Source organism: Ovis aries, chromosome 2 (genome assembly GCF_016772045.2).
Source record: "Ovis aries strain OAR_USU_Benz2616 breed Rambouillet chromosome 2, ARS-UI_Ramb_v3.0, whole genome shotgun sequence".
Taxonomy (NCBI): domain Eukaryota; kingdom Metazoa; phylum Chordata; class Mammalia; order Artiodactyla; family Bovidae; genus Ovis; species Ovis aries.
In genome coordinates this window covers 101,693,799-101,709,723 of record NC_056055.1, presented here as the reverse complement: position 1 = coordinate 101,709,723, position 15,925 = coordinate 101,693,799, and the positions used below count along the sequence as shown (strand labels likewise).

Genomic DNA, 15,925 nt, shown 5'->3' with positions numbered 1-15,925 from the left:
GGAGTCTTGGTTCCTTTTAATTGAAGATAGTATCTAGAGATCACAATCTAGGAGCTAGAGATATTCATGGTTACTGGGTTGGCCATAGTCCCTGGGCCGTTTCATAGGCAAATTTATATATAACATTACTACTGTCCTCCCTTTTTTGGATAAAAGGTACTATGTACACTTCCCTCCACGTAGCTTTTTTCCCACTGAACAATATTATGTTTCTAGGAACTCACTTCATTGCATTCGTTTACAATTTATTCAACTAGCCATTTGTTGAGGAATTTCCATATTTTATTATTTATGGTGCTGCAGTAAACAAATTTGCAATAGTACTTTTACTATTTACTAATAGAACAATAGTACTTTTACTACTATATCTTTAGGACAGAATTCTAGAAATGAGAATACCGGATCAAAGGGTGAATGTGTACAACTCTGCTATATACTGAGATTCTTTTTACTTCTACAGTACAGATGAAGGAAAGCTTCCCCCAGTGGCTCAGCTGCAAAGAATCCGCCTGCAGTGCAGACCCCGGGGTCAGGAAGATTTCCCCGGAGAAGGGTATGGCACCTCACTCCAGTATTCTTGCCTGGGAAATCCCATGGACAGAGAAGCCTGGCCGGCTACAGTCCAAGGGGTCGCAAAAGAGTCAGACACGACTTAGCAACTAAACAATAACAGCAACCGATGAAGGAACAGACTGAGACAGCTGCTCAGGGTCACTTTTTCAGTCACTGACAAAAGACTTAATGTCTCCACACACTCTGTAGGTCACAGGAAGAGAAAATTCTAAGGTGGGAGAGCAAATACAGCATTTAACACTTGGACGTCACATTCATTGAGTCACATATTCTCATTCTTCCAATATCCAGCACACCAGTTCTTCCTTAACAGAACCTCTAGTCCTCCGACCTCTCATACCCTTCAGGTAACTAAGCGGCCTCCGGCCCCCGCCCCCGCCGCTTCTGGTAGTTTGGACCAGTACCGCCGGCGAGGTGTGCAGGGCTTTGCGCATGCCCAGCCACTACGCGCAGGTTGGAGTCGCTCGGAGGCAGGAACGTAGTGACGTTATAACGGCGCGCCGCTCCCAGGCGTCCTCGCAAGGTCGCTTTGCAGAGCGGGAGCGCGCGTAAGTGACAAGACCCTGGTTCGGGTGCGCGCCGACTCCTGCTGCCTTGGTATCAGCAGCGACATGTCGGGGTATACGCCCGACGAGAAGCTGCGGCTGCAGCAGCTGCGAGAGCTAAGAAGGCGATGGCTGAAAGATCAGGAGCTGAGCCCCCGGGAACCGGTGCTGCCTCCGCGGAGAGTGTCGCCTGTGGAGCGATTCTGGAATAAATTTTTGCAAGACGGAGCTCTCTGGAAGAACGTGGTGAGTGACCGCCCTCCCCAGCCCCCACCCACTCTCGTCCCATCGCAGTCCACGGCCTGGCTGCTGAGACAACCTGTTCGCTATAGCTGCGTTAAGGACTAACTCGCTCTGCCCCCGGAAGTTCCCCAAGGGAGAGTCAGGTTCAGTCGAGACTTAGGCTTGTCTGGGACTCCCTCTGGTCCCAAGAGTCATGCGCTGGAAGTCAGGAGTTCGGAGCTTGTGTGGCTTTGGGATTGTCTTGCCCTTTGTCTCTCAAGTGTGATGAGAAGGAGGCGAATCTTTGCCTAGATTATACAGGATGCTACAGGTTTGGCTTTCTTTTGAACTGGGGAAACTTTTCCTCAGAAGGATGGCCAAGGATTCACTAGAGTTAAAATTCAATGATTTTAGTATCCAAGGACACTTTGTGATTTTTGAGGTTGAGATTACACAGACCAACTAACACTACCCTCGACTACCCGAAAGCAGGATAATCCTCTAGCTGGTAATGCAGCTCCTTGTTAATTACTGTAAAAGAAGAGGTCCTGTTGATATGTTGTTGATAGCTGTGAAAAGAAGAGAAGCGAAAAGCAAAGGAGAAAAGGAAAGATATACTCATTTGAATGCAGAGTTCCAAAGAATAGCAAGGAGAGATAAGAAAGCCTTCCTCAGTGGTCCCTGCAAAGAAATAGAGGAAAACAATAGAATGGGAAAGACTAGAGATCTCTTCAAGAAAATTAGTGATACTAAGGGAACATTTCATGCAAAGATGGGCTCAATAAAGGATGGAAATAGTATGGACCTAACGAAAGCAGAAGATATTAAGAAGAGGTGGCAGAATACACAGAGGAACTGTACAAAAGGGATCTTCACGACCCAGATAATCACGATGGTGTGATCACTCACCTAGAGCCAGACATCCTTGAATGTGAAGTCAAGTGGGCCTTAGGAAACATCACTATGAACAAAGCTCGTGGAGGTGATGGAATTCCAGTTGAGCTATTTCAAATCCTAAAACATGTTGCTGTGCCAGCAAATTTGGAAATCCCAGCAGTGGCCACGGCATTGGAAAAGCTAAGTTTTCATTCCAATCGCTAAGAAAGGCAATGCCAAAGAATACTCAAACTACTGCACAGTTGTACTCTTCTCACTCGCTAGTAAAGTAATGCTCAAAATTCTCCAAGCCAGCTTCAACAATACGGGAACCATGAAATTCCAGATGTTCAAGCTGGTTTTAGAAAAGGCAGAGGAACCAGAGATCAAATTGCCAACATCCGCTGGATCATCGAAAAAGCAAGAGAGTTCCAGAAAATCGTCTACTTCTGCTTTCTGGACTATGCCAGAGCCTTTGACTGTGTGGATCACAGTAAACTGTGGAAAATTCTTCAAGAGATGGGAATACCAGACCACCTGACCTGCCTCTTGAGAAATCTGTATGCAGGTCACGAAACAGTTAGAACTGGGCGTGGAACAACAGACTGGTTCCAAATTGGGAAAGGAGTACGTGAAGGCTGTATATTGTCACCCTGTTTATTTAACTTATATGCAGAGTACATCATGAGAAATGCTGGGCTGGATGAAGCACGAGCTGTATTCGAGATTGCCAGGAGAAATATCAAAACCTCAGATATGCAGATGACACCACTCTTATGGCAGAAAGTGAAGAGGAACTAAAAAGCCTCTTGATGAAAGTGAAAGAGGAGAGTGAAAAAGTTGGCTTCAAGCTCAACATTCAGAAAATGAAGATCATGGCATCTGGTCCCATCACTTCATGGGAAATAGATAGGGAAACAGTGGAAACAGTGTCAGATTTTATTTTGGGGGGGCTCCAAAATCACTGCAGATGGTGACTGTAGCCATGAAATTAAAAGACACTTACTGCTTGGAAGGAAAGTTATGACCAACCTAGACAGCATATTAAAAAGCAGAGACATTACTTTGCCAAAAAGGCCCGTCTAGTCAAGGCTATGGTTTTTCTGGTAGTCATGTATGGACGTGAGAGTTGGCCTAAAAAGAAAGCTGAGTGCCGAAGAATTGATGTTTTTGAACTGTGGTGTTGGAGAAGACTCTTGAGAGTCCCTTGGACTGCAAGGAGATCCAACCAGTCCATCCTAAAAGAGATCAGTCCTGAGTGTTCATTGGAAGGACTGATGCTGAAGCTGAAACTCTAATACTTTGGCCACCTGATGCAAAGAGCCGACTCATTTGAAAAGACCTTGATTCTGGGAAAGATTGGAGGCGGGAGGAGAAGGGGACGACAGAAGATGAGGTGGTTGGATGGCATCACCGACTTGATGGACATGAGTTTGAGTCAGTTCCGGGAGTTGGTGATGGACAGGGAGGCCTGGCATGCTGCAGCCCATAGGGTTGCAAAGAGTCAGACATGACTGAGTGACTGAACTGAACTGAACTTCCTTAACCACCAATATGTACATTTAACACATCCTTTTGTTTTAGAATGGCATTCCTGGACTTTACTCTGCAGAAAATCATTCAAGTGTTGTCTTTATTTTCGGGGTCTCTTCACATTTTCTTGAAGCTGTTGTTAAATCACATCAGTTATAGGTGATGAATACTGTATCTCAGAATTCCTTGGGACTTTGCCTAAAAATAGTGGTAATAAGTAACACTTGGGTGCTTACTTTGTGCCTGGCACTTTTATGTGTGTTAAAACTTAAGTTTTTACTGCTGTAACGTAGAAAACTTTTCTCATCCTCTTTGTGAATGTGTGGACATGGAGACCTACAAAAATTCAGTGATCTACCCATGGTCACAGGGCTAGTAATTGAAGGAGTTCACTTTGAAATCCATGTGTATCTACTTTCTTACTGTGCTACAAAGTCTGGTGCAAATTTTTCAAAGAATGTATTCAGTGCTAATGTATGGTGGTAAAATTCAACCCTCCTCCCCTCTCCCACTTTGTATCTCTGATATTACTCACTGGCAGCCACTGATTGAAAGTTGACAGCCAGTGATTTAAGGAAATAATTGTTTGTTGAAATCTGTCTTACCTTACTTGGAGTTAACATTCTTTTCCATAATCATATCTCTTATAGCACTTATAATCTGGATTATCCATTACCTGAAAGGATAGGTCTCTTTCACTGAAATTGGCTGCCATCGAAAAACTCCATTATTAGCTGTCTTTTGCCTTTCTTTTTGAAAACAACGTGTGTTTAAAGGCACCTCAAAGTGAGCTTAGGCCACCCTTATCCCAGTAGGTAAAACATTCTTTTTCCAGCATTAGTGTACTCAAGGTTGTCCAACCTACATGTGGAATGATACAAATGGTGTTGATCATGCATATCTGAAGTTAATAAATCAGGGAAATTACTTTACCTGAAAATTCTGTAGTTTTGATTACTCTGGTTAAATCAGTTTTTAATGCCATATTTTATCATAAATTTATATTAAGGATATTTTTAGAAGTCTTTTTAAAGGCATACATCTATGCATATATTACTGTAGTTTGGCAAAAAAAAAAAGTGAGAAATCTATTTATTTCATGTATTTTTTTTCTCTCCCAGATCTATAAGACATACCGACACAGTATCTTTGCTTTTACTCATGTACTTATTCCTGTCTGGATTATTCATTATTATCTCAAGTATCATGTGACTGTAAGTATGCTTTAAGTATGTGTTTTTCAGAATTTATTTATTTTGAACAATACTTGTTTATTTAAGTGTATTTGACTGCGCTGGGTCTTTGTTGCTGTGGGCAGGCTTTCTCTAGGTGCAGCGAGTGGGGGCTGCTCTCCATTGCAGTGCACTGGCTTCTTGTTGTGGTGGCTTCTCTTGTTGCGAAGGACAGGCTCCAGGGCAGTGGGCTCAGTAGTTGTAGCACATAGGCTAAGTTGCCCCCTGGCAACTGGGATCTTCCCCGACCAGGGTTGGAACTTGTGTCCCTGGCATTGACAGGCAAATTCGTAACTACTGGACCACCAGGGAAATCCCAGAAGATACTGTTAATATTGCACAAAATTATTTCCTCTATGGGTTTGCCTTACCCTCTTCTACTTAGTTGGAATAATCTGCCACTGATAACTTGGTCTTGAATTACTTTGAATCTTTTCAGTAGATGGCTTAATGAAACTTAACTAATGCATGGTTTTTCAGAAAGTTAATTTTTTAAAATAATTGTATTTGTTTATTATTTTTGGCGGTGCTGGGTCTCCATTGCTACACGGGCTTTTCTCACGGGGGCGTTTTCTAGTTGCAGCATGCAGGCTTCTCATTGCAGCGGCTTCTCTTGTTGCAGAGCACAGCCTTGAGGGTGCACATGCTTCAGTATTTGTGATGCACGGGCATCCCCGCAGCATGTAGGATCTTCCCCGATCAGGGATCGAATCCATGTCTCCTGCAGTGGCAGGCTGATGCATTTAACACAGAGCCACCAGGAATGTCCCAGAAAATTTAATCTTTATATTAGTTGGTTACAACTTGAATTGTATTTCCTCATACAAATGATGTTTTAATGATCAGGAATGTAGTTGATCTAATAATACTGGTGCAAAATTAGGGTCCTGAGTCTGGAAAGGAGAACAGAATTTCTGCTCCGTCTTTTATTGAGCACAGATCTGATATAAGATAGAATTCAAAATGGATAAAGTTCTTTGTCATCGTTTCCTTTTCCTTTGTTCTATCTGGTTTTTTACAACTTACTTTCTTTAGAATTCAGTGTGTCCAGAACGTTTGCATGTGATGATTGAACTCAGCCTGTTGCCTTATTTTAAAGGTTCAGGATACCTTGGTGGGAGCTCTCCAGGTGGCACTAGCGGTAAAGAACCTTCCTGCCAATGCTGGAGACATGAGACACAGGTTTGATCCCTGGGTCAGGAGGATCCCCTGGAGGAGGGCACGGCAGCCCACTCCAGTATTCTTGCCTGGAGAATCCCATGGACAGAGGAGCCTGGTGTGGGCTACAGTCCATAGGGTCGCAAAGAGTTGGACACGACTGAAGCGACTTAGCACAGCATACCTTGGTGTAGGGTGTTAGATCCCAGGCATGGTGAGGAAAGAGTACATTTCAGGGAGTGGAATGGAAGAAGAGTGGTGATAGTTGCCTGCCCAGCGTGGAGTCTTATAACCCAAAGAGTGAGGAGGATATTTTTGTACCCAGGGATGAATGTTAGGTCCTGAATGGGTGGGGGTTGGGGGTTGATGAGTGTACCTGTGTGGATAGCTGCAGCAGCAGCAACCTGGGGTAGGAGATTGGAACCTAAGCATGGAGAGGAGGACATCAGGGAGAAGTGTGGTTTGGGGCAGTGATGGAGTTGGCGAGCCAGAGTAAGGTGTCAGAACCTGAATGAGGTAAGGAGGTTATTTATACTGGAACGTGGTGGTGGTGATGATGGGAGGTTGGTTTTATGCATGTTGAATTCTATGTGGCAGGCAGTGAGAAGCTTTCCACTTTTAAATAGGAGAGTGAGTTGATAAAGTGATATACAGTAAGTCTCCTACATGTGAACGAATTCCATTCTGAGAGCACATTCATTAAATCCAGTTGTTTTTTTTTTTAAGTCCAACCAAGTTAGCCTAGGTACCCAACTAACACAGTGGTCTATGAAGTACTGTACTGTAATAGGTTTATAGTATTTTTCACACAAATAATACATAAAAGTGACAGTGAACAACAAAAGTACCTTGAAGAGTACAGGAGTACAGTATAACAGCTGACATACAGGGGCTGGCATCAGGTGAATGAGTAAGGAGTTACTAACTGGAGGAGGGAGAGGGGGTGGAAGATGATAGGGCTGAAGGAGTATCAGCAATAGGAGATGGAGGGCAAGCTGCAGTTTCACTCAGGCCTTAGGTGATTGGACATGCAGACACATTTACATCTTTGAAATTTTGTAACTTGAAAGTTTGTGTATAGGAGGCTTGATCTGTTTTGGAAACAGTGACTTTATTTTCTTGGGCTCAAAAATCACTGCAGACTCCCTGGAAGAAAAGCTGTGACCAACCTAGATAGCATATTAAAAAGCAGAGACATTACTTTGCCAACAAACGTCCGTCTAGTCAAAGCTATAGTTTTTCCAGTAGTCATGTATGGATGTGAGAGTTGGACCATAAAGAAAGCTGAGCACTGAAGAACTGATGCTTCTGAACTGTGGTGTTGGAGAAGACTCTTGAGAGTCCCTTGGACTGCGAGGAGATCCAATCAATCAGTCCTGAATATTCATTGGAAGGACTGATGCTGAAGCTCCAGTACTTTGGCTACCTGATGCAAAGAACTGACTCACTAGAAAAGACCCTGATGCTGGGAAAGAGTGAAGACAGGAGGAGAAGGGGATAACAGAGGATGAGATGGTTGGATGGTATCACCAGCTCAATGGACAAGAGTGTGAGCAAGCTCTGGGAGTTGGTAATGGACAGAGAAGCCTGGCATGCTGCAGTCCATGGGGTCGCAGAGAGTCAGACACAACTGAGCGACTGAACTGAACTCATCTATTTAGGAAAACATAAAAACGTAGAACTGTAGGGCGAGTTGGAGGGAGGAAAGTACTGATGTCAGGCAAATCAGCAGAGGCTGTTGCAGTTTACAAGATGTTAGTTGATGAGAATCTGATTAGGGCAGAGATAATAGGAATGAAAAAGTAGTGAGCCAGAAGATACTTTTTAAATAAATAACCCAGGGTGGGGATGAAATAAAATTTCACAGTCATTTTGACTCTAAAATTCTTAGCCTTGAAAGTTCAGGGAAGCAAAATTTGCCACTTCGCAATGTCTCTTTGGCATGCAGATTAAAATGACATGCTGCTACTGCTAAGTCACTTCAGTCATGTCCGACTTTGTGTGACCCCACAGACGGCAGCCCACCAGGCTCCCCCGTCCCTGAGATTCTCCAGGCAAGAGTATTGGAGTGGGGTGCCATTGCCTTCTCCGAAAATGACATAAGCCACTCCCATTATGTTTCTATTGGACAGTGTTAGACAAGAGATAGAGCTTCCCTGGTGGCTTAGATGGTGAAGAATGTGCCTGCAATGCAAGAGACCCCGGTTTAGTCCCTGGGTCAGGATGATCCCCTGGAGAATCCCCTGGAAAAGGGAATGGCTACCCACTCCAGTATTCTTGTCTGGAGAAATTCCATGGACAGAGGAGCCTGGCGGGCTACAGTCTATCAGGTCACAAGAGTTGGTCAAGACTGAGCAACTAACACTTTCACTAACTTCTTAAAATAATGTAGATTAGAAGACCTGTTCCAAGAACGGAACTATTACCATAGATAACTATAATATGAACTCTAGATGTGGTAGACAGGAAGGAACCTAGCAAAGGCTATTGAAATCCCCTACTGTGTCCCATCGTCTCTCATGGTCCAGCAGACGTTTGTTTCCCAAATTTTTGCTTTTCCATCTCCATGTGAATTGCCTTCCTCTCCAATTAAGTCCCAAACACTCCCAGCGTCTGCTTTTGCCTTTAGCCTAAGATGGTATTTAACTCATTTGGGGAGTTACTTGGTTCTCCTGGGTCTCTCCGATGTGTAGATGTTACTGAATTTTGTTTGCTTTTCTCATATTAATATATCTCATGTCAACTTAATTCTTAGGCCAACCAGCAGAGCCTAGAAAGGTAAAGGAAAATTTCTTCCTCCACACTAGGAGGACTTTGTAAAGGAGGGCTTTCTGGGATGGGGAGGAAGTAAGTTTGCTTAGGCGCACGTGCTGCCCTGTCAGTGTCCGTGGCAATCTGAGTGGACATGGGCTGTCTTACATGGTAGAAACATGAGATGAGTGGAGGCCAGTGGGAATGAAGAGTTGGGGGTTAGTGTTTCACTTTAGAAACCAACAGAAAATCTTTCTTCAGCCACTAAAAGGGGGCAAACAATGTATGGCTAAGGTCAGAGTGTAGTTTACGTTTCTGTCACTGATGAGCTTAGACAAAGTTTTATATTCATGTTCACTTACACGTCCACAGCCCGCTTTATATCATGACGGTGGTGGTTTAGTCACTAAGTCGTGTCCAACTCTTGTGACACTATGGACTGCGGCCCACCAGGCTCTTCTGTCCATGGGAATCTCCAGGCAAGATTACTGGGGTGGGTTGCCATTCCCTTCTCCAGAGGATCTTCCCAACCCAAGAATCAAACCTGGGTCTTCTGCACTGCAGGCAGATTCTTTACTGACTGAGCTATGAGGGTAGCCTTGTATCGTTATACCTCTTATTTTTTTCAGTGTCTTAACATGCAGGACCCTGGAGAAGAAAAAAATGTTACTGTCTGTGAAATTTTTTTAAAACATCTAAGAGTGGTTTTTATGTGTAGGAATAACTGTTCCAGTTACCTGAAATATAAATTAATATTCAATTTCTTAGTTTCAAATTTAAAACCTTTTCTTAATTTTTTAAATTCAATTTTAAAATTCTGTTAACTAGATATACATATAGTAAAATATGAACAGTCTCTTTTCTTTGTTCTTATTATCTTTGGATAATTCAAATTGAATTTCCATAAAACAATTCCACTTACAAACATCATCAAATTCTCTTAAATGTTTTAAGCTGAATTTATATATTTTATATATTCAGTTTTATTTTTAAGTATTTATGACAGGGGTCCCAACCTCAGGACCAACCTCCAGGTTCTAATGCCTAATGATCTGAGATGGAGCTGATGTAATAATAATAGAAATAAAGTGACAGTGAATGTAATGTGCTTGAATCATCCTGAAACCACTCCCTGCCTCACCCCCCTGGAAAAATTATCTTCCAGGAAACTGACTCCAGGTGCCAAAAATGTTGGGGACTGCTGAATTTTATAGGACACGTTAATGACCCTTAAAAGGAAAATCTTATTAAATTTAAAATTCACACATCTAAATGCATTTTAACTAGAATCCTTATTAAATTTGACATTCACCTGTTTATACCCTGGCTTAATTTACCTTGTCATAGCTATGTTTAACTGAATATTTCTAGGATGGAGAAAATACTTATCTCCTCAGAGAAAAAGATTTTAACTACCTGCAGTTGCTAGGTTGAGAATTTGAGCCATTAATATGGTGGCTTATCTGAGTAATTCATGCTTCTAGATGATTTTTCCTGGACAGATGGACATAATTAAAGGCTTTGTGTCAGTAGATGTCCACAGGCCTCTCCTTTACTTTATTCTTTCTCTTGATTTGGGTAGGCCTGCATCCTCAGTACTATTACAGCCAGTTCACTTCAGCTAATACCTTTATGCTGCATTAAATTGAACATTCTCTGTGAAGATATTTCAGTATCTTCTTGCCTCTGGCTGCAGTTTTGAGAGACATTTGAATGTCCTCACATTGTTTTATGAGTTTCTCTCCTGCTTTTGGTTCCAATTTGCCTAAGTCTTACATCATGCCAATAATCTTTTAAATGTTTGGTGTCGTATCTTGTTACAGATGTGTGTGCTTAATAAGTACGTTTATTTAGCACTTCCTGTGTGCAAGGCACTGTTCTAAACACTGTAGGGATACAGCACTGAGCAAGGCAGATTGAGTCCCTGTCTTCAGGAAATGTTTGCTCTAGTCTTGGAGACTGGCAGTAAATAGATAAGCAAATGTTGTAAGTTAGTGTTACAGCAGGTGGTTAAGTCTGTAGAAGGAAAACTTAAGGGTAGAAGACTAGAGAATGACAGGGACTGCTATTCAAATTAAGCTTCTTTGAGGAAATGCTCTTTGAAAAACGTTCGTGAACTGGGGATATGGAGAAAAGCGTTTCAGGCAGAGGAATCATGAAGTGGGAGGGTTCTGAGGCACAAGCAGGCCCCACAGAGTGTCCTAATGCAGAGGAGCCCCTGCAAGTACAGTGCAGGCGGTGGGGTGGGGTAGGTAGCATGAGATCAGAGAGTTGGCCAAGGATGCTGGCTTTTTTTCCTTAAGAATTATGAAAGTTGAGCAGAGGAGTGATGCATCTCAATCACTGTAGGAACTTCTGTGGTGGTCCATTGGTTAGGACTGTGAGCTCCCAACGCAGAGGGCCTAGGTTTGATCCTTGGTCAGGGAGCTAGATCCCATATGCTGCAGCTAAAGAGCCCGCATGCCACAACTAAAGACCCTGCGTGCTGCAACTAAGACCCAGTGCAGCCAAGTAAATATTAAAAAAAAATCACTCTACTCTTTTGCAGAGTGGAGAGTAGACGGTAGGAGAGCACACGCAGGAGCCAAGAGACTAGTAGGTGAAAAAATGGTAGCAGCTTGGACGAGGGTAGTAGTGTATTAGAAGTGGTGAGAAGCTCTTAGATTCAGGATAAATCCTCAAGGGGGAGTCAGCAGGATCTGCCGAGCAGTCAGGGTTTTTGGCCTTTGTAACTAGGAGAATGAAAGTGCCGTTGCAGAGATAGGGAATAGTTTGGGGCTGAGGGATGTTAAGTGATGGGCCTGGTTAAGTTTGCAATGCCTGTTTGATCAAGTAGATCTTGAGTAAATAATTGAATGTATGAGCCTGAAGCTTAGTAAAAGTTTGGGATATGATCGATGTATTTTAGAAAAAACTCTAAAACCATAATTAACAGAGAATTACTTTTATTGCAGACAAAACCATATACCATCGTTGAAAAGAAGCCCAGAATATTTCCAGTAAGTCTTAAAACATCTATTTTCTCTTTTGCTTATATTTCTCTCTCCCTTCCCAAATGATCATTAGACTAAAATTCTTCTTGCTGAAAGTTTTAAGTACCTATTGCATACTCTTAAAATAAAAAAAAGAAAAAAGGAGGAAATAGCGTGATGTACCAGTTGGAGTTAAACCTGGGACATGGGCACATTCTCTTCACTCTGGCTGTAAAACTTGTGTGACTTTCATAGTCCTAAAGTGAATTCAAAGTCCCAATAGTTGTTCACTGGTGCCCTGTTTCATGTGGGTTAAGGATTTAGGGCACTGTCCTGAGCAGACACCTGGGCATTGCAAGAGCAACTGAATTCTTTTATTATTTCCAAACTTATTATCATTTCCTGTGATAGTTTGACCATAGCCTCTCCATATGTGAATTTAAAATGTTATTGTGTGCTTTAAATTGTACACTGTGGATATGTAGGCTATAAACCTAATTTAAAATGATTCTTTTTACCATTAAAAGGTTACTTATTAGTCAGTTGGTATTTTGCTGGCTGTTCAATGAGGTTATTGTTTAGCAGAGTCAAATACATGTTATGTTCTTTTCCCATTTCTAGTCACAGATAATGAATTAATTACCATCAATCTCTAAGTTATGTACTTCTAGAAAACAAAACTGTAGATTCTTGCTTCCATCAGATGACATAGTCACAATAATCCATTGACAACTGCAGTCGAAGGGAATTTTAGGGAGAACCACCAAAATTGGCTAACTCTTCCAGCTGGAATTCTGCTTTAGGAAATAGGAGATTTCTTCTGTATTTGTGTATAATTGGTGTTTGTCAGTGCCCAGTTCAGTTCAGTTCAGTTGCTCAGTTGTGTGCGACTCTTTGTGACCCCATGAATTGCAGCACGCCAGGCCTCCCTGTCCATCACCATCTCCCAGAGTTCACTCAAACTCACGTCATCGAGTCGGTGATGCCATCCAGCCATCTCATCCTCTGTTGACCCTTTCTCCTCCTGCCCCCAATCCCTCCAGCATCAGAGTCTTTTCCAATGAGTCAGCTCTTCGCATGAGGTGGCCAAAGTACTGGAGTTTCAGCTTTAGCATCATTCCTTCCAAAAGAACACCCAGGGCTGATGTCCTTTAGAATGTACTGGTTGGATCTTCTTGCAGTCCAAGGGACTCTCAAGAGTCTTCTCCAACACCACAGTTCAAAACCATCAATTCTTCAGTTAGCCTCATTTATCTTGCTGGTTTCAACCAGTTAGATAATTTATTTATTCTTCCATTTATATGTTTGTTATGTATTTTGCCATTGCTGTTTGAAGGGAAAGGAGGAGGATCTCTTTAGAAGACCAGTATTTTTTGCTACTGTGGTTCTTTCCTGTTTCTGTACCATTAACCCATTTGAGAAGTTGCCCCTTTGAGGACCTAAGAGTGCTCATCTGTACATACCTTGGAATAGGATAGACAGTAAGAAATAAACCCCCAAATCACAGTGGCTTACCAAAAGTTTATTTCCTGTTGATATAACAGACTAGTATAGATCAATTATAGTTAGGCCATTGAGAATATGCAGCTCCAAGATCACAGGGTTGAATATCTCAGAGGATGATTTTAAGGTCTAAGCTTGGATGTAGCTTACATCAATCACTTCTATTCAAGTCCTGTTGGCCAGGACTTATTCTCATGGTCCCAGATATCTTTGTGCTTTTTTGTGTTTCCCAGCTTCCCATACCTGGAGTTTCTGCCACAATCTATCTTTCTAGTCAACAAATGGCTCTCTGCTTCCTTCTTCCCACACATGTAACATGACTTTTTCCTTGGGAGAAACCCCAAGATCCCATTCCATCAATGCAACCTGAGACTGCCAGATGAGGCACAGTAATATCTGTCAGGGTTAATCTTAGAGATTCTTCTCTTAGAGACTTGAGGATCAATGACAAGTGAACTGTATCCCTTGTCCCCCCAATCACACCCATTATTCAACAGTGGAATGTGGACAGCGTAGCAGTCCCTTGGTTCTGAAACCCCACTGGTCAAACACTGTGAAGACTCCTAACCCCTGTGTGTGGGAAGTTACTTGAATGGGACTGATTTTGCTTCCGGAGGAAACATTTTTGTTCATTGTTCTTCCTGACTCCTGGCGGGGGAGCGCCATGGAGGCGCATCCTTTGTTTTCCTTTATCAATCTAGACCATATCTAAAATGAGGACTGGGAAATATGCCCTTCTTAGGGTTGTACAGCCTTTAAAGTCTACCTCAGGTTCACAGAAGGTTGAGGGCCAGAGAAAACAATCGCAGGCTTTTGTTTCATATGTTTGGTTTCTTAGACCATGTAGTTCTCACAATTGGCAGGCACGGAAAGAAAAACCTGGTAGAAGTCTTTGTGCTTCTAGTCAGTCCCACCTGCCAGTATCTGTGGTTTGTACACATAGTTACCAGGTTCTTTCATTGCATTGTCCTCACCCTGCCACCTCTCTACTCAGTGGCAGCCCTATGTGGAAGCCACTGAAACATACTGTGGCTCAAAGGCTACCTTGGCTTCAGTCTGATCTTTGCATGGTGCTGGGTCCCTGTGTTTACTCAGCTTTATGGGCTTCTCAGAATCTTCTCAGTGTTAGCTCCTACTCTTTAGAGATTCAGAAACAATCCATCTGATTTTCTAATATTGCATGGTCCTGAATTTTTAGATTCTTATTTTTATTTCTCTTCTCAAATCAGCCACTTCTTAGCTGGGCTTACGTTTCTTAAAGTACATTCCCAAGGCAGCCATTAGTGTACTGGTTAACCCATACTATAACTTTTTTCCAGGTACTTCTCCTAGAACCTCTAAGTTATTGGTGCTTCTAAGTGATTAGTGCCTTTTGTTTCCATCTATTAGCCTCCAGTGCCCGTGGCTTGAAGCCAGACTGCTAAGCCAGTGCCATGTAGATCAATTTTTATTACAGCAGCATTCATACCAGTTCAGGTTATTAATTTCTGTGTAAGGGTAAAGCTAGCTGTGGTAACAGGTTTTCCCCAAAATGTATACTGGCTTACACTAATACAAGTTTATAGTCCTGAGCAACCAGGACAGGGAATGGCAGGTGGTGATGGGATAATTCTGCCCTACTCAGTCAATTCATGGACTGTCGGGCTTATGGAATGTGCTATCTTAAACAGAGAGCTGAAATGAAAGCTAAGTACTTTGCCTAAAATTATACAGCTTGTCAGTGGAAGGTTCCAGGATTCACACTACTTGGTTCTAGCTTTGAAGTCCCATCCTGTTCTGTGACACATGCTGTATCTAGGTGTGGAAAGTTAGAAAGACAGCTGGACCAGCTGCCTAGGCAAAGTTTGCAGGTCTGTCTTTAATATCTGTTCTGAGCCAAACAGTAAACTGGTGGCTGCCTACCATATTTAGTTGCTGGGAATATATACCACCTTGTATTGAAGTGATGGAGAAGGAAATGGCAACCTACTCCAGTATTCTTGCCTGGAGAATCCCATGGACAGAGCAGCCTGGTGGGCTACAGTCCATGGGGTTGCAAAGAGTCGGACACGACCGAGCGACTTCACTTTCTTTCTTTCTATTGAAGTGAAGCTGTTTCCCTACAACTTCTTTCTAGGGCTTCTCCTATTTTGGGGGGCCAAGCAAATAAAGGTCATCCTTCTGTCACTTTGTAAAGACAACTTTCATGTTCTTTGTGGTCGTTTGGTTCGAGTAAAACTTCCCCTATTTGTTCCTTATTCCTTAAGATTTTGGATACTGCTTTCTTATCTTTAGACAGCTTCTATTTTACCTATGTCATTTTTAAAGTCTGAATGCCAGAACTGAGCTAGGTTTTCCAGATGAGCTCAGAGGGGAACTGTTACCTCTGCTGACAAGATTTATCACTAATGCACCTTTGTTTTTCTAGGGTGATACAATTCTGGAGACTGGAGAAGTAATCCCACCCATGAAAGAATTTCCTGATCAACATCATTGAAGATTACTTTAAAATTTCAAAGGTGTATGAGCCTAAGTTTGTTGCTACATTACCAACTTATTGAAAGTATTTTCTGGAAAAGTA

At 42.4% G+C, this 15,925-nt stretch overlaps 1 protein-coding gene across 1 annotated transcript; it reads left to right on the top strand.

Moving 5' to 3' along the window:
* The first annotated feature begins 1,184 nt into the window (after positions 1 to 1,184).
* On the top strand, positions 1,185 to 15,841 carry NDUFB6 (NADH:ubiquinone oxidoreductase subunit B6). The gene is given in 4 exon segments (NM_001185123.1): positions 1,185 to 1,364; positions 4,871 to 4,963; positions 11,845 to 11,889; positions 15,773 to 15,841. Coding segments are annotated over 4 exon segments (387 nt in total).
* Positions 15,842 to 15,925: the final 84 nt, after the last annotated feature.